The sequence below is a fragment of the Bombus flavifrons genome, chromosome 3 (assembly GCF_040668555.2).
Source record: "Bombus flavifrons isolate JBK064 chromosome 3, iyBomFlav1_principal, whole genome shotgun sequence".
NCBI lineage: Eukaryota > Metazoa > Arthropoda > Insecta > Hymenoptera > Apidae > Bombus > Bombus flavifrons.
This window is the reverse complement of record NC_138444.1, coordinates 7,236,075-7,259,216: the sequence shown is the minus strand read 5'-3', so window position 1 is coordinate 7,259,216 and position 23,142 is coordinate 7,236,075. Positions and strand designations below refer to the sequence as shown.

Genomic DNA, 23,142 nt, shown 5'->3' with positions numbered 1-23,142 from the left:
TCTGTATATCCACATCCTTTGGTGGCCGGTTCACATGAGTCGGTTTTTGCAATAAACGGCTGCCTTCTAAACGGATCTGCTTCCTCGACTACCTCCTATATCAAATAAATACACATTGACGCGTTGAAGCGTTCCGTTTTCGCCTCTTCGTCTTCTTCACTTCAAGCTTCTTTCCTTTTATATATTTCCTTCCATCACAAACGTCGTATCGTATTTTTAACAAAGTTTAATTTCCACTTCAACTTTAGTTGCCTATCCAAAGTCGCTACACGCAAATTATATAGTGTTCAAGGACATTTCCAGTTAAACTTTGTCAGAATATTTTATTAAATTGCTGCAGATCTTATTTCAAGATTTTATAACAAAAATGCGAGATATTAACACAATAATAATGGATTTAAAGTGGTTGTTACGTCATAAAACAAGAATAGCTGAATAATCAATATGTTAATACTATATTTCAAGATGTTTAGCATTTCCGATAATAGATCTATGGACTCAGGAGATAGACTCACATCTTTTTATAAATTAAATTCATTATTCTAGAAGGATCATTATGATTTTATTTTATCTGAATGAATCAATCAGACTTTCGTATCAATTTATAATAAATATTATTGTTTATTTGACGTATCTACTCTTCTTTTCGAAATCAGTTATAGATCGATATCTTTGCTTCATTAATATATTGCGACATTTATCTAAATAATGTCTACGCCTGAAAAAAAGAATCGAATAAAAAGAAAAAAGCAAATAACGTGAAGAGTCAGCAACAAAAGGTTTCAACACAAGCCTTTTGTTTATCGATGGTCGTCCACGCGATTGCTCGTCGTTTGTCGTTTAGCAACTCGTAGCAAGCGCGAGTATCGCGAACAACACGCCACGCCACGCTATGGAGAAGTGTCAAGGATCCTTCGAAGGTGAACAAATTGCAAAACCGTTCGTCTATCGCGGACAAACGTGGGTACATAGAGGCCGTGCTCGAAAGGCTTTTCTCTGACTTGAGCGAGCAGGAACGTGAGATCTGCGATGCGCGGACAAGTGCAGGTGGCTACGAAAATAGTAATGAAATCGGCGTGTTGAACGTGGGCGACCATTGGCTCGTGTCACACACGAGTCTGACCCACGGGTAAACTCGGCCAAGTCTTTAATGCGAACGCTTGGTGCATCCCTTGGAACGAATCAGCTTCAAACGCTTCTCGAGGCTCGGTCTACTTTTGCGGTCCACGCTACGACTGTGACTCTTGCGAAACTTCGTTTGGAACATTTGCCAGTCGTTGTTTGCGCTTCGTGTCGACTACCAGCTTTTCTGAATCTCTAGTGAGCAATTACGAGAGCTTCTTTTATGAATTTTTGACAGTTATAAATCACTGTGTCGAGAATAAAGTTTGCTCTTCTCTGCTATTTGATATTTCGTTTAAGAAGCAAGTTGGTCTTTTATTTTGACACGAGAAAGAATTGAAATATACAAATTCCAAGGTTGTAACAAGATCGAGAGCAAATTACAAACCTATTATCTCCTTTCTTTTTTTTGTTATATCGAAATTATTTGTTTTTTTATTGATTTAATATGGAAAATAAGGGTTACAGGAAGAGCTAGTTGAAATATGGCAGTCACAAAGTGCAAAGGGGGTTAATCCCATTGATTCGATTGGCCGTTCGATCGGGAGAACGGTGAATGTAATGCGCGTTTCAACGTGAATTGCAATGTTCGGTTGCAATGTCGTATCTGTATTTTATTACGAGTTTCCCCGAGAACGTCTCGTAAACATTTGCCAAACGATGCAAAGGATTATCGACGAACATTATACAGTTGGATTAGGCCATAAAGCGTTTCGAGTCGAACCTCGAGCCGAAAGTCGAGCCTTTTTCGATAAAAAAGTAGGATACTATCATAGGCCGTTCTGAACTGTTCGAGTAGCGTTACTCGCAATTTTATCAACAGCGATACTGATTCAAGAACGTTGTTACGAACGGAATGCGTATGAAATGTAATCTAATATATTATCTAAGTATTTAATTGTTCCTTGTTCGCTTAATTAGTCGCTGTATTTGCTTTTGTAAAAATCTGCTAGAACTGAGTATCAGTTAACACTCTATACTATCATGTGATTCGGAAGTTATATAACCTATATGTCTGTGGTGTATATGTTACAAGAACTATTTTATAACTCCTCTAAATTTTGAAATCACATTCCAGTTACTACTCCTTACTCTTTTTATCTGCTTCTTTGTATATATGAAGAAAAATCCAGTTTCAAAGAGTTAAAAATACGAACCAGAGAACAATAAAAACAGAGAGGTAGCTCGAAATGGGAGAGTGGAAAGAGATGAAGCGTAAATAGGGAGGTTACAATCGTTGATCGCTTGCTTTTCCTTTACACAAATCCGTCTCGCTGAACATTAACAGGCAAATGAGCAGAACTTTCGTTTCGACTTGATTTAACGCGAGGTTTGTTCTCTAGAACGGAAACAGTGTTAACAGCACGAACATCGAGGAAAAGTTGGTGGCGGAACGAGGTTAACGTGAATTAGGAAAATAAAACTGGTAAGCGTGCGCTCAGGCCTATCTCCGATGAGGAACATGCAGTTTTCCAATGCTACACACGGCCTATACAACATCCATTATTCCGATTAAACCGCGTTACGCATCACGTACCCTCGGATGAGTAAGCTAAGCGCATTTTATCCAACCATGGTGAAAAGAAAGTCCGACGAATTCAGGTCTTAAGATGACTATTCAATCCGACCTCTTCCAAGCTTGCACGCGATCCTTTATTTACCTATTGCTTAACGCTAGCGATCGATTTTTAGAAATCGAGCAAATCGTTGAATTCATTTAGACGTCTGTATGTTTTGCTTGTAATTATTTGGTTTTCAAACAGAGTAAATAGTAAATACATATCGTGGAATTAAGTACATCGTGAATCAGGCAGAATCGTGACCCTCTGTCAGCGCTTATACGCGGTCCCATCAACCCTTTCTCGCCCACTTCCGCAACTTGTGCGTTCCCCGAAGCTCTCGAACCACTTTTTCAGATCTCCCTTCGCAATTAGTGCACGCACATATCGACACACACAAATATACGTCTAGATACATATATGTGCCGTATGTGTAGTGATGCGTTATGAAACATTTTAATCGTTTCGAATATACAGTTACTTCTGAAAGTAGATAGTAACATAGCGATACATCTGACAGCTAAATACGCAAAAATCCAATGAATTCCTTTTTTTTTTTATGAGATATTATTTATTGTACCTAGTACGATAGTGAGGACAGTAAATAGAATGTAAATACGAAAATCGTCGAATCACGTTCGAAATAATTGGAATTAAAATACCCTCGAATCGCTTTAAAATAGAAGTTGGAACATCTATGTATGCATATGTAATATGGTTTCGTACGACAAACTCATTGTCGGCCTAGCTCTCTTCTAGCGCTACACAGAAAGGAATAGCTTTAACGAGTCAACGCGCGAAAAGGTGCCCGCCTCGCAAATAAGTACCTCTAATATTTGTGCATAAGATAACGTGGTTGCGGCGGTCAGCGACCCCATTTGTCGAGGCAATTAACGTTGTGTGTCGATGCAGCGTGGCGCCTTTGCTCCGTAACTTTTATTCTCGCCCGCGCGTAATTACAAAGTGTACCGCTAAAGCGCCAAAGAGTAAATACGGTGCGACGTAATTGCGATTTATTCCCAGTTTAGACGATGGATCGTTAAACGGTTCGGCAAAAATCCGTCCCCTGGAACCATGATAAATATCGCGCGTCTAGGGCCACCGCGATTGCCAGGAATGTGCAAACAAATTTATCAGCCGTGTCTCGTCGACGGATAATCGAGTCTTTTTAATTAGTTTCATTCGCGGTCGCCCAGACGTTTATCGTTCAATTTTCGTGTCACGATCAACTTTATTTATAGTTAATTTCAGGGTGAACTGAGGCGTTATGGACAAGTCTGAATCTTTATAAATTTTCTACAAAATATTATAAATGCATTATTTTTTAGAAGGATTTTTACATCTTTGCTGCATTTATTCAATCCAGAATCTTCGAATCGTGACAGGTTGTGGAATACGTAGCATTCGATAATTCGACGATTACGAAATTCGACGTAACCTTTGTAATGCCCGCGTGTTTGTGTTATTTGCGCGGTTCAAGGTCCGTTTTATCTGGTTTGAAATTGCATCGTTGTCGCGGCAGAGGCACGTTGTCGTGGTAGACGGCGCGTATTTTATCAGACTATTCTTGAAAGATTCTCAAGCGACTGACTCGTCTTGAACAACACGCGGTGGCCATAAATTGCGCGTAAAAGGAATTGGAACGGTGGTCATGAGCACAGGCGAGTCGTCATTAACACCCTTGGCAAGGTTAAATAACGGATAAGGAGAACTCTTTGTCCAAGGCGGGGACGACGTGAGGCGCATCGCGTCATATTAATTATAAAAGCTGGTCTCATGTAGTATTTAAATAATACAGAATTTAAATCGAAAGACTCGCGAAATTTTTATATTCGAACTCATCCTCCGCTATTTACAATTAATGACCACACGTGAAAAATGATAGAGTGGCTTTAATTTCGTTCCTGGTTCCTTTTTTTCTATGTTTGAAAATCTACTGGATATTTTATCGGTTGTCTCGATGAATATTGCCTTGACATAATTGCCACGGTCGTAGCTTGCACTTTTATCCTCTTTAGGCCAATCGGATTACGCACGAGCCTTTCGTCTTGAGCATCGCAAATTAATCGTTTATTCGTCGTTGTTTGCGTTCGAATAAAAACTGACAGCAAAGAGAGCGGTTATCTTTGAGATCGAAAGTAGGGGCTCGATTAACTGTCCATAAGAGCTCGTTTCTTTTTCTTCTTCAATCAAGCTCCTTACTCTAGTCGCTTTCCACGTGAATTACAGAAACGCATCATCCGGCAATTACTACCACGCTGTGTGAACGCCTTGCGAGAACCAGGTCGTGCAAGAGCCGACAGGAGGCTAATAGTGTCTTCCAACGTTTCCTAGACCGAAGGCGTGATCTCGTGCTAGATATCAGTTCGGCTACGCAGAAATCTTCCAAGTTTCCCCAATTACACTGACTTTTGTTAGCTCTCCTAAGAGTAGCTCGCCTCCCTGATACGGGTACAAGATAATCTTGACCTTAATCACGGCATCGACGACACTGAAGCTGTACAACTGCTCCGGTTTATCATAAAACTTATCGTGTACGGAGATCGCCTTTTAGATGTTAAATGTTTAAGCATTCTCAGAATTATGCTTGATCATATCGGTATAAACGCATCGTTTAAATATTAAAACGTTTGGATTTCTGTGTTATCGAACTTCTGAGCTTTCGATATTTCCGGAGTTCGATGATTTTTATTAAGAATTTTTAGGTTCTTCCGAATATTGGCTTTTTAAAAATTTGAACTGTCAGGAAAATTAAATGTTTTAAAACTTTAAAAATTTCCAGAGGGTTGAGACTTCAATTTTTCAAAAATTGGAATTTCACAAGCTTTTAAGATTTCAAAAATTGTATATTTCAAACTTGGAAAAATGAAAATATTCAAAACTTAGATATTTAAAAATTTTTTAATTGAAGTCGTCGAATTATTTAATTTTTAAAGTAAGAAATTTCTGCCATTTAAAATTTTTTAATATTTTCTCTGCTAGAATTGCCGGATCTCATTTTGCTATGTCTACAATCACCATAATTATTTAATATGACTTTTCTGTTGTTTTTTGCGCAGTGTCGCCCAGCTGAAGGAAGCGATCGAGAGAGAATGCGGCGTGGTCTCTGCGCACCAGGTGCTCCTGATGAGTGGAGGCGAAAGCCTGGAACCAAACGCGCGTGTGTGTTCCTACTCGGCCGGAACCGACACGAATCCGATCTATTTGTTCAGCAAGGCCGCTATTGAGAGCCACCATCCACCCACGCCAAGCATAGACTACGGTTCCGGTGAGTGACGAGCTTCTTCACCTGTGAATTTTCTTAACTCACCGCTCTCCGCTCAGCTTTTTTCATTTCCTGTCTAACATTGTCCGTCCGTTTGATAAAAACTTACTTTACAAACCAGTTGTAAGATAAAGATTTTTCTTGCCTTTACCTTCATAATTTTGTTACCATCACAAAATGATCAGAGACTTTTCAACAAACTATTGTCGCGTTTAATTCGAGAAAAATTCAACTTCTAAGAGTATTTGATACGTAGCTGAAAGTTAATGTTACTCGCGTGACCGAAAAGAAATGTCTCGCGAAGAAGACGTGGCAAAAAAGAGAGTGGGCTGGCTTCGTTAAACGAGAATCGTGCCGGAAGGACGCGGCTAATAAATGATCCTTATCGGCGAGCGTTCGCGAGTACAGAGAGAAAAAATGAGTCAGATGATATCAGCGTGAAGATAGCGATACTCGCGCGACACCCAGGCAACCTCGATTCTTTGTACGAGCCAGCCTTGCAGTACCGTATAGAAACACAATGGAGAACGTCAGTAACTCGTTTGACTATTTTTCATCACCTTCGTTGCGTGTTCAAATATCTTCGTGCGATCTAAGATCCAGGTCGCATATGATCTTTCAATTAGATGTCGCTAGATCACTCGGTATCACTTAAGTGCTTCGATTCTTGGTCTCACTATATCTTCTCTATCAACTGTACTTACATGTAAGTACAGTTGTACCTTATGGACGTATTTTGATATATCGCAGCAATACATTCAACTTGTAGTCTCGGTCTAATCACGACCACGATATAACTACGGTCCGTTGATGGTGAGCGTTTACCGAATGCAGCGGAGCGTGATTGAAACGTGGATTTTGATCAAGGCTACCTCATCTGATGAACGGTAATGTTTAACCGGGATCCGATGGTGTGAAGCTTTATCATATCGTTATAATAACGAATAACGATTGAAATAAGTGAAACGGGGACTCAAAAATTTGAAAATGAAATGTTGCGGTCGATACGATGTTGGTTCTTAATGGGCTAAAAAAACTCAATGAGATTAGTTGAAAGAGAAAATAACTTTCTTAGCAAACTTTCGACGATCTTAAGATATCTTTGGAAGAACACTGTTCCGATAGCATACACTTTATAGTCGATACTCAAATCGCTGAAAGGTCGACCACTGAAAGTCTTTCCATGAAAAGTTAGCGGAGAAAGACTCTATCAGAGAGTGGTACAATTCCAAGAGTTGTAGTAAAAGCAGATAGAGGATTGCGTGACGTTCGAACGTCGGTTTTGAGAAAATGTATTTTGTGCTATATCCGTTTGCTGGGAACTCAGATATAATAGAATCATAGTCTGACCTCGTGATTGACGAAACATACGATCCAGAGGCGTAATAATGAAGCGAATGCACGATACGAGTTTAACGACGTAACGGTACGGAGATTGCACGGTTAGCGCTTACACATCGCTTAGCTGGTGAACGAACGGACGTTGAAACGCGCGTCAATGCGACGCGACGCGTTGAAAACGCGGAACACAGGCGTCCAGACGCGAGATCCAGCTGGAGAAAAACAACGGTGGTCCGATTCCAAGAACGTCGCGCGTCTAGACGGCCGACTAGTGAGAATATCGACGCGCTCGATTCAGGGGAATAACAACGATGTGCATCGAAGAATCGATGAATTACGTCTTTAAAAAAAAAAAGAAATCTTTAAGTTTCCACAAACGTAATAAACCACATTATACAAGTCCAATACACACAATAAATCACGCAAAATTTATGACACGAAATATATTAAACAAAAATGTAGAGATGATAGTCACTGTATGCGAAACTCGAATTGTGTTAACCACAAATTTTTGATCCTCAAATATTCGTAAGTCTTCATAATCGTGATTACAAAGTAAGAATTTTTCTGCTTAATGAAACAATGACCGTAGTTCATTGAAAGAGAAGATAATTTGATGTGAGCAAACTTTTGGACATTTTAATTAGCCAATAATTGAAGATGAAGAATATTGAATGAAGAAAATGATATTGTGTAGGTGTAAGTTAAAGAATAGCTGGTTAGGAAGGTTATATTTCGTCCATTAACATCTTGGCCTCTTTCAGGCGCTGTGAAATCGATTCTTTCCCAGCGGAGCTTCTTTCCTATTTGTCCGTCTTATACAGCTAGCCTCGGGTTTCATGCGGTAATTCACGTTCCTCAAGGCGCGTACCGGTAATGCGACCGCAAACCACTCGTACCCGTTTCCGATGCACCTCGCATTGACCATTTCTACTAGTCGCTGATGAAGTAACGATCAAGTTCACTCTTATCGGTCGCACTTTCGATTTTCGCAACAAAACGCATCGGTTATGCGCCTCTCGGCGTTATTCAACTCGTCGATTTTTTCCTTTCCTCCAACGAATGCTTTGACATTCATTCAGTAGTTCTTGAATGCTTCAGGTTGTTATTTAATGAGAATATAATTAATTGATAAGTTGATATGTAAAATAACGTATATAAATAAAACACATTCACTAGAGGCATAAAATGTGTTTGACTTAATGGATTTTTAACGTTTAGCATCTGTGCACACTTACAGGGAGAATAAATAGCACATACTTGATTAAGTTTAATTATTTTGGAATTATTTCAATTCGTTTATTCGTGTATATTATATTTTTAGTATAGCTGCAATTTATTTTATTACAATATAGCGCCACGAGCTAGAATAGATTAAATTATATCGGAGCTACAACTACAACATTACTCGTCGTACGAAATTTACATTATTTTCTACAAAAAACTCGATGAGTATTTCATAGCAAACTTCAAAAATCTCAATACAGCGCAAAAAACATTCCTGCGATTATAAACCTCCAGTAACTTTAGTCAGAACTGCCTTAAGATTTATTCTTCCATTAATCTCTAAATAGCCAATTTCCAAGTAACTTCTTGAAGCATCTCAAAGAAAACTGGGAGAATCGCTTATCGACGCGATGAAATTAATCTACGTCTGTACGAATATTTATACCAACGATGGACGATTAAACAGCAGTCATGAACAAGCTTATAGCCTTTCTTGCCTAGTCTTGGAGATCGTTTTATCGTATCCGTGGCTGCGTTAACAGGGCCGTAAAGCGTCATGAACCGCGAGGAGACAGACCCCTTTTTCCAGCGGCAATTTAGCGGATCGCCAGAAAGAGGCTACAGCTAATCCCGTAATGTCCCGTTTTTCTCATCGAGTCTTCCCTTTTGCTTCCTGTTTCTGAAGAAGGGAGCCTTGGCTAGCTTACAACGAATATATATGGCTCGTTTGTAGACGCAACAAGACTTTGACCCGTGTCAATGAGCCTCGCGAGCAACTTTGACCTGATTCTTTTATACAACGGATAACGATCTGCCGTTGGCTTTCATTGCAAACGTGCACCAAGCACGGAATTGGTGTCTTGGTGTTGACGAATCGAAACCGAAACTGGGTCGGCGTTCGAGCATCGTTTTCTGAGGAAAATTAGTTAATCGTCGTGAAGCTGGAGGCTACTGACAAAAACACGGCCGAAAGAGCAACAGCTAGAGTAGAGAAAGCGAGCAAATGGCAAACTGAGATTCTGCTTTCGTGTTCGGTAGACCCTCGTTTTACATACTGTATATAACACGCGGTTTTGTGTTATATAAATCCGTGTTATACCGGTTGTAAATTAAGAACGTTTCCCGGTAATTAGGTTTTTTGGTATTTACTCACTTTTTGTTGCAATGTAAATGTTTAAATGATTTCTTGTAATCGTATTTTGTCTCTCTACTCTGTAACCGCAAATGTCAATACATATCACTGACGCATAAGCGGCGGATTGAAAATCATAACGGTGTAAGTCAAGATTTGGTGAATTTCTTCCTTATTTAATATTTTACTGCATTTCATCTTATCATTGTCGGATTGAAGTGAAAGTAAGCGGATAGGGGACCAGTTTTTAACATCCCATTGAACAAACGCAATCGAGTATTACGTCGTTACGTAATATGTATTTTGTCGGTTGCAATAGGAAATTTTGCAATAGCTAATGATTAAGATGCTTACAAGTTGATAGTAAAGTGTCGATTTTTAGTCAAAGGAAGTGGGTCGGCTCGGTATGGTATCTTCTGTGTAGAGCTGGTTATATATATGTACAGTATGTGAATAATGATTACATTGATTAATATGACATGAAGTAAATATCGAAATGTGTCGGTAGTTTTTTCAATTGCACGTACCAACGCTATTAGTTTGAAGACTAAACTCCGATGGTTACAAAACTGCAGTACCAGTTGGCCAATTAATTAAATTTCAACGTTGCTAGCTCGAAGATGAAGTTAAATTAATTTGAAAGGATAATTTAGTTTAGAATTTTAAAAGAATCGATTTCTTTTTGTATAATCTATATTCTCAATCTACAATCACTCGCAAGATTTGAGATAAAGATAAGATAAAATTGGGACGGTTTAATGCATAGAACTGTTCGTTAGTTGCGGTTGTGGCTATCCGTTAACAGCTGCACGAATTTTTCAAAAAGGGTGGGAATTAAAGGTATCGACGAAGAGCAGAGCTCGCTAATGGTTTTTAAATGTCTTCCTCGAAACGGTGATAGTCGATTCCTAGACAAAATCGATTCATTGAATCACAATAAGAATCCATTCTTAATGTGTCATACTCGAGAACAGATAAAAGTTGGTATGTATTTGTTCTAGAAGTTTTAACAACGGCATTAAAAGTAGGTATAGGAGAAAAAGAATCAGCATTGCATTACTTTTTCAAACTGTCAAAAACATCCTCGTTTTCATATCTTAGAAGCAGATAGTACGAGATAAAAATTTAATTTTCTCTCTTTGTTACCTTGTTTTTATTCGCGGTTGTGTTCATTAACGCGGAACAAATTTACCTTTCATTCGGCTCAGGGAAAAAACTTTAATACGCATTCGCCGTTTCGATGGCCTAGGAACAGTGCCATTAAGAGGTCAATCGCAATATGGTCGATGAGTCAGCAGGGGAAAAAGTCGACTCGCCTGTGATATCCCCGAACTCGTGGGTTTTTCGTTGTTCGCTATAACCAGACATGACCGCGTGCCATATTTCTTTTCTTCGTTCCAACGTCACTGTTCCGAACCTAAAGCCGATATTTCGAAAGCTAGCCGTAGTTGTCCTCGAACACAATTTTTCATTCGATATTTTTCATATTTTAAATAATTCAACATATGTATTATAATACATTTAACGTATCTTATAAGCTTAAGCGAGTTTTTCACGTGAAGTTCGCGAGAAAGTATGGCAATTGTAGAATGTTGGAGAACGATAAGCATACAGAGGATAAACACGAGAGTCAAATGAAATGCACTAGAGTCACGCGAACGATTTCGGTGGTGCTGTGCAACGTTGGTATCCGCTTCGTTGCATGATGAATTCGAAGGAGCGATTATTTATAAAATAATACTATGTCGGATGAACGTGATAAATCGCGCAAAGATACGTGCTTTTTCCTCGAATTTTTAATTGTTCTCGGCTTATTATAAACAGAATGATAACAATATCAGCGGCAATGACATAACAGTTACGAGAGAGTAACAGGGCTGATAACAAATAGTCGGGGCCGAATTTCTCATTTTGTTACTCGCGATTTCTACTTGTAAAATTCTCAAATAATGCTCTCTATTAACTTTAACGATCTTGTCTTTTAAGCAACCATACCAAAACTAACTGAAATATAATAAAAATATAAATCTTCAGATCAGATTGCTCTGGAAATTAAAATATTTATAGACGACAGTGTGACAGTATAATAATATAATAGCGTATTAATGTTTTTCGCGATCATTATTATGTAGCAATTGAGTCTTATTAGACGGAAGAGCTTCCTAGAATTGTTGAAACAAGTGCTTTTTAATGTTTCACGTTTGGCTCTCAATGGAGAGGCCGCGGCACGTGCATTACATAACCCATGAAGATCAATCTATACTCGGAACAAACGAACAGGTGGAATACTTGGTTCAGCTATGTATGACGCGAGTTTAGCAATCATTCTGCCAATTAAAACTTAATAGTATGAAGAATGACGAACGAATAAAAAGTTAATTACATCGAATATATATATATATATATATATATATATATATATATATATATATATATATACATGTATAATGAATTTGTTCCACTCGATTACTCAGAATTATTTTCAGTGATTATTTCTCTTGTAATCAGAAAATAACGTAACATGTCACGCAACTAGTGCGCTTAAATGCGTCGCACACGGAAGTGAAGGGGGAGGACACGATAAGTCGCATTTTCTATCGGGAAGTAAATTTACTATTTATAAAGATACACGTTGTCAGTTGACAATCGACATCGTGCGTTAGATCACGCAGGAAACTCGTCTTGAACGAAGTCTAAGAGAAGAAACAGCTACGTTATGTGTCTGTATAACACACAACGTGTACGTATAATCTACATGTGTTTAAATGGACGAACGACTTGTCTCACGCTGTATCAATACCAGAAGGCATTCGAATCTTTGCTACTGGACTGGCAAAAATTACGATTGCGTTCGCGGAAACACGGTTCCGTAGACCGTAGGCGGCACATGGAACAACTGAGATGATTGAATCGAGTCGCAAGGATGTGCGAATTGAGACAGAATATGGAATTTAACAGTAGGAATCTTGTTTCTGCGAACGTTGTATAACATATGGTATACGGTAATATAAATCGAAGACTGTTTTTCGACTGAATTTTTAATAATCGAAAAACGGGGAATTAGCATATTTAGGAAATCCTTTATTCGTATCTATATTTGACAGTCGGTCTTTTAATAAACCTAACCAGATCTCAATGCAAATACGAAATATCATATTCGAGATTAAAGTCACCAGTTTACATATTTTAATCCTGCCTTATCGTCCCTGTTACTATTTTAACAGATGCTCAAATTCGATACCTAAGTTTCCAACAGTCGCTCCACGCCCCAGAGATTCCTATGTAAATACAAATTTTAATGGTAGCAACTGTTTGAGGATCGTGGAAAGAGTCATAGACCTCCTCTCAACGTCGACTGTACAAATAGGAACAAATCCTCTTTGTTTAAAGATTCGACGATGATTCAACAAGTATACATCTTATAAAATATACATGGGTGTTAGGTTGCATAGGAAATGTTCTTTCAAGTAGAAATCCAAACATATATAATTTCTTCAGAATACGATTCAATGCACATTCCTAACAACTAACTATCATTATGCGATATTTATAAAAATTATCCAACTATCAAATACCGATTCTTTTGCAAAAAGCGACGGAAATTTCTACAATGCCATAATTTATTCGATGAATTTTTAACCTAAAGATCCATCATGGCATATACAAATAAACGTCGATGCCGAAGGCTCTATTCGATTCGTCCGCTGGCTATTTTTCACGAAGCGGACGAATCAAAGGAAAAAGGTTCGTTTTCCTGCGAGCAGAAAGCATTACAAGGATTTTCCTCTGGCAACCAGTCGACAGATTTTGCGTCCACCATTGCCGATATCTTTTCCCAACCATTGAATTCAATTGGCTCGACCGGTGTCCATCAGCTGATTCTCGTTCGCCTCGAGGTGCGTGCGAAATTGGATTTCGTCTCGGCTGAAATGACGACCGGCCACCTTTGACCTCTGTTTTTAGCTCGATCTCGATAACGCTCGGGAGAATATAACCAGCCAGCCAGTCAGGCCGTTTTCGCTCCTTATTTACGGCCCCCTGGTCTTTTTCTTCTGGCTGGCCTTGAATTAATTTATACCAACAATACTTGTTCGGACAGGTCCGTGACTGAGTCATTGACCTGAACATTCTGAGTAAATACTATGCGGGACTTAACATTTTCGGAGTCCTTCGACCAGGTAGAGATGATTAAGAAGAAAAAATTTTGGAGAAGTCAGATAGGTTTCAGACGAACAATATTTGATGTGAAGGGTTTTTGGAGTGGAATAAAACGAAAGTGTAGATATCGTTGGAAGTAAGATTTTTTGCGTCATTTCAGTATTTCTATTTTTATGATGTAGCATATAGGCAAAGATATGGTAGTTTCGTAAATTAGAAATCTCGGAGTGAGGAGGGGGGATCATTGATTGTGTTTTAGCCTTGTAGACTTATTTAAAGTCGTATATTACATTCTTTCTTCTCGTGTAGTCTTCAAATGTGAAATTGGTCAATTTAGCTTTTGAATGAATCATATAGCGTATGTTTCACGAACACGCGTACGGACAGTATACAAACAGATAACAAACACACTATTAACTATTATCAAACATTAGCGAAGATGTACTTTTACAATCTCTCCAAATATCTTATACCGTCCGCAACACACAAAGAAATACTATTATTCAGTATACATAGCGTTGAAGTCGAAGAAATAATAATCGATAAACACGATCGTACACTTCTTCACTCGACGAAAAAAGATGTCAAGTTATTTGATTTACTTTGAAGGATTACTTCTAATGGCACTTTAATTCCTAAACTGCACCTTTGAAGCTACCTTTGTGTCCGCAATTCGTTTGAAACAAAGAGTAGGTAACATTGTAAGGTAAGGCCATAGAAATTGCGGTATTCCAGTTACTCCGGTCAAGTACACGCGATATTTCCTCGATACCGTTCGCTTTTCTAAACGAACTCGTGCATTCTTCCTCCCCAGTTTGGTCCACGCGGATCGCATTATTCAAACTGATGCGAATCCATTATCCCATGACTCCTTTCCCGTCTCTTCGATCGCGTGGTAATCGCGAAATTCCTCGAGAGCGCCGACAACGACGCCTTAATCCGATTTGATTTGCATATCGGTGCTACTATTCAGCTATTTTCCCCTTGACCGTGAACGATTGTGCGAACCGAATGAAAATGTCGATACAATTTTATTTTAATTTCATTCTATTTTCACCAACAACAATGCGTCGTTGTGCGGCAATATTCCACATTGTCGAGTATAATCTACGAACAAATTAAGCACAGACGCAATACAATTTAATATGGTTGGTTAACGATGCGATAAAATTGAGTGGGTAATATTGAGCCACCAAATTAAAACCTTGAGGACATGATATTTCGCATGTATCAACCTAATAGAAAAGTGAAATTTTTGTAAGTAGGTGATCCTAATTGACAAAGATTGGATTTATGGTTGGCAGTGTATATCCTCCGTTGGTCGTCTGATCGATTCGATCGTTTTCCTTAAATGCAACTCGAAGTTTCGAGGGATCTGATGTTCGTGTATACGCACAGCTATCTACGGGTACGGATGGGTCTTGTCTTCGTGTAAATATGGTAATCTGTCGATATATGTTCGTAAACAGTGGTACGTGGACATTTGCACGAAACAGATATTATTCGAAGTATTATTTCTTTCGTATCTGCGTGTTTCGCGGAACGAGCTTCACGATAGGAAGCTGATATCTGGTCGTAAAAGCTTGGATAAAAAAAGATTGTTCGTGTGGTGTTTTAATAAATCTCTTCGTTCAACGACTCCGGTGTTTTATCGTCGGAATTTATGTTCTTTTCGTTGAAGCTTGCGTAAGTACGATGAGAAGGGAGAAAGAGAGAATGTATTACGATTCGAAGTAGGTTCTTACTTACATACGAATGTGTTCGTAGAAATGTTTTCCTGTGTTAAATGAAATCATGTATTATTCGGAATTGGTCCCAGTGGCAAATGAACCAAGATACATATATCTACATATATGACAGCGATAAGTGTGTACTTAAATATTCTTTTGATCCCATATGAAAGTTGTAATACGAAGGAAGCATATAGGTAAAGTATTATTTAAAGGTATAGAAGTTCTGTAGATTTACGTAATAAAAATACGATAGTATTTTATTAAAGATAGTAGTTTCTACTATCTTTATTTATCTCCCGTATATCTATACATCGTTAATTTAATTCTGTGATTCAACTAATTAATGCCTTTTACAAAATATTGTTGATAAATATTTTTGTAGTACAATCTTCGTTATATTTATTTAACATGTAATGGTGTATGTATAGGAATTGGACAAAATTATGAAAACAGTTTTTATATATCATATATGTATATGGTAACTAATCGTTCTTTCAAGGAAACTACGACTACATGTCCTAATAAATGGTGGCTTTCTGTTTACTTTATTTTAACAATCAAAGCAAGAAGATGTCTGTTATTCATACACAGATGTTGGACAAAGTATTGGAAACATCTTTTATATGTCATATGTGAAGAAGGTTCAACCCCTGTATATGAATAACGGACGTCTTCTCTCTTCTATTGTTGGAATAAAATAAACATAAAATCATCACTCAGCCATGTAGTTAGAGCTTCCTTGGAGAAACGATTGGTTATCGATGCACGTACAAAGGGCATCTCGTTTTGAAGTCGGAAAATTTGTCCGTTAGAAAGCGAAAAAATCTCATTTGCAAATTTAGCACAAGGAGAATTCGTTTGAAAAAGAACATCGATTCATTAGATTCTTTTGTTCGTTGTCTTTTTTCTGTTGCAACTGTTGTGTTACATTCACGTAACAAAAAATCGTTTCCGTGTTCAAGCTTGTATGTTAGTTTTTGTTTTACAGTCCTTGGGCTGAAGCAAAGTCAATTGCAATTACATATTACGTCCACGCTGCCGTGACTATTTGCACAGTCTACTTATCGTGCTTCGTAGATTCTTCGTACGCAAACCAGCTGTAAGCAAACCATGTTTCCTTTTAGCACGCGGTTTGCTGCGTACGCTATTTTCGGCTATGAAGTATTCCATGCGATACGGAATATCGTTTTAGGATCGTTTCACGTGATTTTCTATCACGTCAAATCCGATTAACGATCGAGGTGAATTTATACTCGCTACCATAAATATAGGTGGCTATAACGGTGATTATGAAAGTGGTCTAAATGATTATGTTCTCTGTTTGAAAATATTTAAAGTTTTATTTTTTATTGGCAAGTATGTATTCGCTCGTTATGTAACTAAATATTTCACAGAATGTTACATACATCTTTTTTCGTGATTAAAAGTTGACGAATTTTTTGAGTAAAAGTTTGCGTATCGTTTATAAGTACTTAAACTGCTGATTTTTAGCTTGAAATTGTGTTTGTTTTGTACCCTGTAATGAAAACCTGCAGCATTTTCAGAATTAGTGATATATCCTAGATAAAAATAACAATAGAGCATTTATAATAAAATTTTTTTTACGAAAAGCAAGTTGAAAACAAACATAACAGTCAACATTGTTTGGTCGTAATTTTTGTCAGTAGACTAATTTCCTCCTTTTTTTGTCGACAAAAGTTTCAAGTTTTACTATTTTCAGCAATTTTAAATATTCGTGATAAACTAACTGATAAATTCAATTTTTTACGCAAATCATTATCATAATTATCAAAATAATTATGTAAATTGTGTATTTTGACGATACGTCAAGAATGACGAAAGTCGAGCGAATAATTAGAACGATTACTTGAAATAATGGCTTGTTGCAATAAAATGTAATAGTTACCAGGAATATTACTTCGAAAAATATTCGGTGTAATTTACAATTCGCAGGCATACGTTCGAGCATTATTTTCACCGTGTTAGCATGATTCTTCGTAGACCTTTGAGACTTTCAACCCTTGAACTCGTCGAGGTCGTTCCATTCTGTAAATCTGTTCACGTTATTGTAGCAACGCGAAGCGCAGCAATTTTCTGATATGGCTCTGTTCACAATTGACCCACGCTGTTTCTACCTGATATTCCATTCGTATAGTATGCAGAATTTCTCAATTGACTACACGAAGTTTTATTTAAAAATTAATCTTTATCCTTGTCATTTAGAAGCTAAATTAGGAAATTTTTATGATATTCGGGACGAGATGAAGAATTTATTTAAAAAGTGGCAAAGATATATAGATGTATTAAAATTTTGTTTGGAAATGAATTTTTTTCTCGATTCAAAGTCAAAGTAAAAAGATACGACGAAGTTTTATCCGAAAAAAACGTCAGAGATGCTATAAATTTTACTCGAAAACTATCAAAAACACATATTAAAAATAACGGAGATGCTGAAAATATGAGAAATATCAAAATATTTGAGAAACATTTTCAGATACTTAACTTTCACCCCAAAATCACTTTCCCAAGCGATTAGCAACCGATCGATAATCACGTACGCGTAGATTTCGTCGCGGCCATTTTCCATCAGCTATCCTCTTTCTCCCATCGATGTTTACCACGTTTGCACGCGCGGCCGGAATACGTATACGCGTGGTTCGACGTGTGACGACGAATGACGCGACTTTAATTTAAAGCAGACAAGCTGGCACCGTGCGTGAGTCGGCCGCGTAACCGTTCACTATCCGGTAGTGCACGTGTCGCACGGACACTTTTGCAGGTTACACGTGCACGTACGCTATTACTCCGTTTGGCCTGGAAAAATCAAAAGACAGTAGGAAAGTCCGCGATTTCACCTTATCTCTCGTGCCCTTTCACCGGATTATAAGTTCCCTAGATGGTATAACGTGCGTTCTGCGTGACGCGAACTTCGTTGAGCAGAAATGACGTAAATGGTGCGATGGGTATATCTAGTCAATCAATGAACGGATATGTTCCCGGAGGTGTATATTGAATTAGCAATAGTGGAGGTACGCGAGGGAAAAATATCGATGGAGGAAACGCTAAAAATATTCCTTTTTTTCATTATAGAACTTTGTCATCGGTGGACCGCGGATATTTATGCAGACTCTGATTTTTATAAATAAGGCTAAAGGAATTTGACTTGGAGATTTACTTCATCTGCTCCATTTTATTTATGCAGTATACCGTGTATTCTTCAACTTTGTATCAGACAGTAATTTGTTTTTCTGGATTCGCGTTATTTCTATCTAATCAGATGTATATCTTAGCTGAAACGAAACGAGAATAAACTATTTTTTATCGTTTTTCTTTCTTCCAGTGAATATTATCTGAATACTATTTGTTTGGTTAACGTCTTATCGTCTTAGAACCAGCTAAAAACGTCAATTTTTATACGTCGTAATTAATATGATAAGGAACGAAGTGCGTTGTGTCTAAAATTATACCGACAAACATTGTTTTTTTTAGAAAAATAAACTAGACATATAAAAATCTTTTAGCTGGTTCTATAATGATAAGACGTTAACTAAACGAGTAGTATTTAGAGAGAGAGAGAAAGAGAGAGAGAGAGAGAGAAAGAGAGAAAGAGAAAGAAAGAGAGAGAATGAGGGAGAAAGCAAGAGAGAGAAATACAATAACCTCAAAGTGACCTTGACATCTATCGATCGCTCTACGTTGAGTCTCATAAATCCACGTCTAATTCGTTATTCGTTCTATTCCTAGTAGTGAGTCATGACGTTTTCATTGCTCAATCTAAACAGACCACCCGGTACATTTCGATCTGTCTCGCGCTCCTCTTTCGACGTTGTAGCTCGCGATTAATAATTTAAGACATAGCCAGACTGTGTCAAGGAGTACCGCGCTGCTGAATCTTCTAACGAATTCCAGAGATATTAATGGTTTTTAATATCTAACGACATCATTAGAATGAGAGACGTTCGCGTCGTTAAATATGAATTGTCGTGCTGAGATTTCCTTGCTCCGTATAATTCGCGGAAATAATAACTACATCAATTACGTTATCGTTCGATACAACCAGATCAGCTGATATAATAGAAATTGAGACGCATTTATAATCGAGCAACTTAATGGAAAATGGTATTAAGTGATGAACTTTTCCGCCTAAGAAAACTTGAGGTAAATGACATTCTAAAACTTAAGAAAGCGTTCTAATATGATAAATTTTGTTGTTTTTCTTAATATAAAAAGGACCATATAATTTTTTGTCTCGTTGTTTCGTAAATATATTTATATATATTTCAACTTCACAAATTTTTTTAAGATAAATGACAAAAATTAACGATATACATTGTTGCGTGTATTTACAACGGTCTGAAAGTTCATGACGAAGATTTTTCGATAAATATAGATTTTACGTATCATTTACGTAATTTCGTATCATGAATATAAGTATTTATTTCGTATTTGGGAAATCCACTGGACCACTTTCTCGGTGAGCTCATTCGATTTATTGCTTTATGATCTTCGTGATTTTTTACTCGATTTTCTTGTTCATCTACAGATACGTTGAATATCCTTGGACCTGAATGACTTCTACTATTTTTCTCCGATTCGCACGCTACTAATACTTAACCGCATCGTCCGAGACTGTTAGATAATGGATAAACAATGCTGTATACAACGTTACAGCATTTTTATTCAACAGTTAACACGTTTTCAAACACGATTTTTCCTCGACGACTTTCTATCGACAATTCCAAAAGTAGGTAGTTTCAATCCAAGTTCGAAACTCGTTTGCAGCTTTCAATCTCGAAAAAAGCCGTGCTACTCGCGAAGCAATTTTCTTCGAATTTCCACTTTCGAAGAGCGATTTTATCGTGGAAGTAGCTGTTTCCGCATCCATCCATGTTAAAATCATGTCGCTTGGCAAAAGACGTCGTTAAATGTTGCGACGAGACGTCAAACGGATATATACGAAAGAGGAAGCAAAATATTTCACATTCGAAATACGTAGAACGCACAGTGGTGTAACTTGGTTGAAGAAGCCAGTTAAAATTAAAGAGTACTTTTTATTTTTAAATGAACTTTTATTTCATTTTTGGCCAGCTTTTTAGGTTAAATACTACAGTGCACCGTTTTGATGATGAAAAGAAATTGCCAGCACGGTGAAAATTCCGCATTACCGCAATGAATAAGCAATATGCTTCGTTATTCATCGTGTTATTTGCGCGGTTTCGATGTGTGGGAACGGCACGTACACGTGTCCATATTCTTCCGTTCCCCCGGCGGCTTTTATTTTCTGACTGTTGCAACAGAACATGGCAACGCGGTCATGCGATTTTCTTAGCATCGTTCAGGCTCGTTTCATGATCTTTCCTCCGTATATATATACACATGCATACACATGTACAAAGGTGGTCGATGTGCAACGCTTTAATAAACGTAGGTACTTGCCTTCTAGCTAAATCATATTCATTTTCTTTTTTGCACGCGTTTTTTTTTCTCCTCCACCATCTTGAATATACGCGTCAATAAAGAAAATTGGTCCGAACTCGCAAACACAGTGGTTCACATATTATTTCTCCTGTCTTTGAACGATCGAGAACTCGTAGAAAGGATGAAACGAATTACATGTGCCGATTAGAAAGTTGACGTGGTAATGGCTCGTAATTGATGCGAATTACATTAATCGAAATCAAAGGCGAACCACGCTCATTAAACGATTTTACACGATGGAAATTGCTACGATTACATCGTATGTATTTTGTTGCGACATACGAAACATTTGTTTCTTTGATCGACGGGCGAAAGAAATGTTTTTTTCTTCAAAAGAACCATTTCGTTGGTCGCTCGAAACGAGACGAATCGACCTACGTATTTCGTTGGTTGGAACGTCGAAGAGATATTTTCTATGGAAAAAGCAATTTTTCTCGGGAGGAAAAAATCGCTCTGGTAGTATGGAAAATGGTATAGACGACAAACGTCAAAAGTGTAATCAATACAATAATTTAGTAACAGCCGAGTATTGTCACGAAGTGACAGGATGCTCTAGTTTCAGCGTCAGCAGGAAGTTACAAGCTGCGAGCTACGAGCTAACAGTATTTTCATTCATAAGCAAAGAAAGCAGTGTCGCCCATAAATTTTCCTCAGTAAATACATATTTATGAAACTACCTTTCTGTAGATAAATTAACAACGATGTTAATTCAAGTTGAAATTATTACTATATATATGCACATTTTATTCGAATTCCGTTACAATGTCTACTGTAATAATGGTACTAAGCAATATTTCGCGGAAGCAACGTTCCAGATCATGAATGACACGTTACAACAAACGCAGTAACGATACCGTATTTAGCCACGAACGCATACATGTACAGCAGCACGTACAGGATGGTAATTGCCTTGGCGAAGGTGATGTAAGTGCAAGCACACGCCGGCGATATTGTTCTCCACGGAGCTGGCTTTTTTACTCAGCTCGAAACGCGACGCGAGGCGGCGATTTTCCGTGTATCACTCCCACCGCGTAATTATTTCGTGCATTATGCTTGTCGTGTGAACGAGGTCGAATCATGTCTGCAGTTTTGTTTCAGCGTTTGTGAACGCCAAAGAGTTCCGTGTCACCTGCAGACACGATGCTTCTTTATTTCGTTGACTGGACAGACACGAAATTAGTGTAGTGTAGTTTGGTGTTAGCGTAATTGACGGTTTATTATACTCATACTAATAGGACTTTTGGTTTGGATAAATCCCCTTATCAGCTCATCATAATTTATTAATTCCAGACAAAGATTATTAGTTTTTATTTTTCTGAAAAAAGTACAAAATGTTTTGCATAACGAACAATATAATCAGAAAGGATTTATATACGTGTCCAAGTTTATTTAAAATAATATACGCTATACGTTTATATTATTATCTCTTAAGAGATTAAATATAAACACGTTTTGAGAGCAGGATGTTCGTCACGGATTGTATGATTGCATTTTAAGAAACAATGTTACACAGCATTTGGATGTACCAGAATGAACTTGAACAGCACATAAATAAACTCTGACACATGAGTTGCTATATAACATTGCTAGTTGTATTATGCAATGCAAAAATATATACGCGAACAAAATAAGCGAACAGGTCTAATCGATGAATACATAATATTAGAGCTACATACGAGCAGTAACGCGCTTAAATAGCGTTTCTAAAACATCTTCGAACAATTCTGAATAATTATTTGCGTTCCAGGCAGCGTTAAGTGTCGATAATGTGCGAGGAAACGTTTTGTATTCGCAAGTTGCGACCAATTTCTAGAATCCATTCTACAGGAATTCTAGAAAACTGTATCATTACAGTTAACGTCTAAGTCTTGAAATTTTCATTCTAAAAAATTTCTTAAATTTTGTCGATTTAAACGTTACACTTAACGTTCTATACTTTTCTCCTATAATAATCCTATAATAAACGGATTGTTGATTGTTATGCATTTATGGAAAACTTGAAGATACAAACAATACGCAGAATGTGCATAATATGGAAAAGTATACGGCAAGAAAAGCTTGGAGCACCCCGCATAAAATATGCAAAGTGTAGTACTGGCTGCTATTATAATGTTTAATAGATAAAAC

At 37.6% G+C, this 23,142-nt stretch overlaps 1 protein-coding gene across 2 annotated transcripts in view; it reads left to right on the top strand.

The window, feature by feature from the left end:
- Atg17 (autophagy-related 17) overlaps positions 1–23,142 on the top strand; it is a 55,146-nt gene that overhangs the window by 3,574 nt on the left and 28,430 nt on the right. For both annotated transcript variants that reach the window (XM_069109636.1, XM_069109637.1), the window contains exon 2: positions 5,741–5,949. In XM_069109636.1, the coding sequence (XP_068965737.1) occupies positions 5,741–5,949 (209 nt within the window). The remainder of the gene's footprint in view (positions 1–5,740; positions 5,950–23,142) is intronic.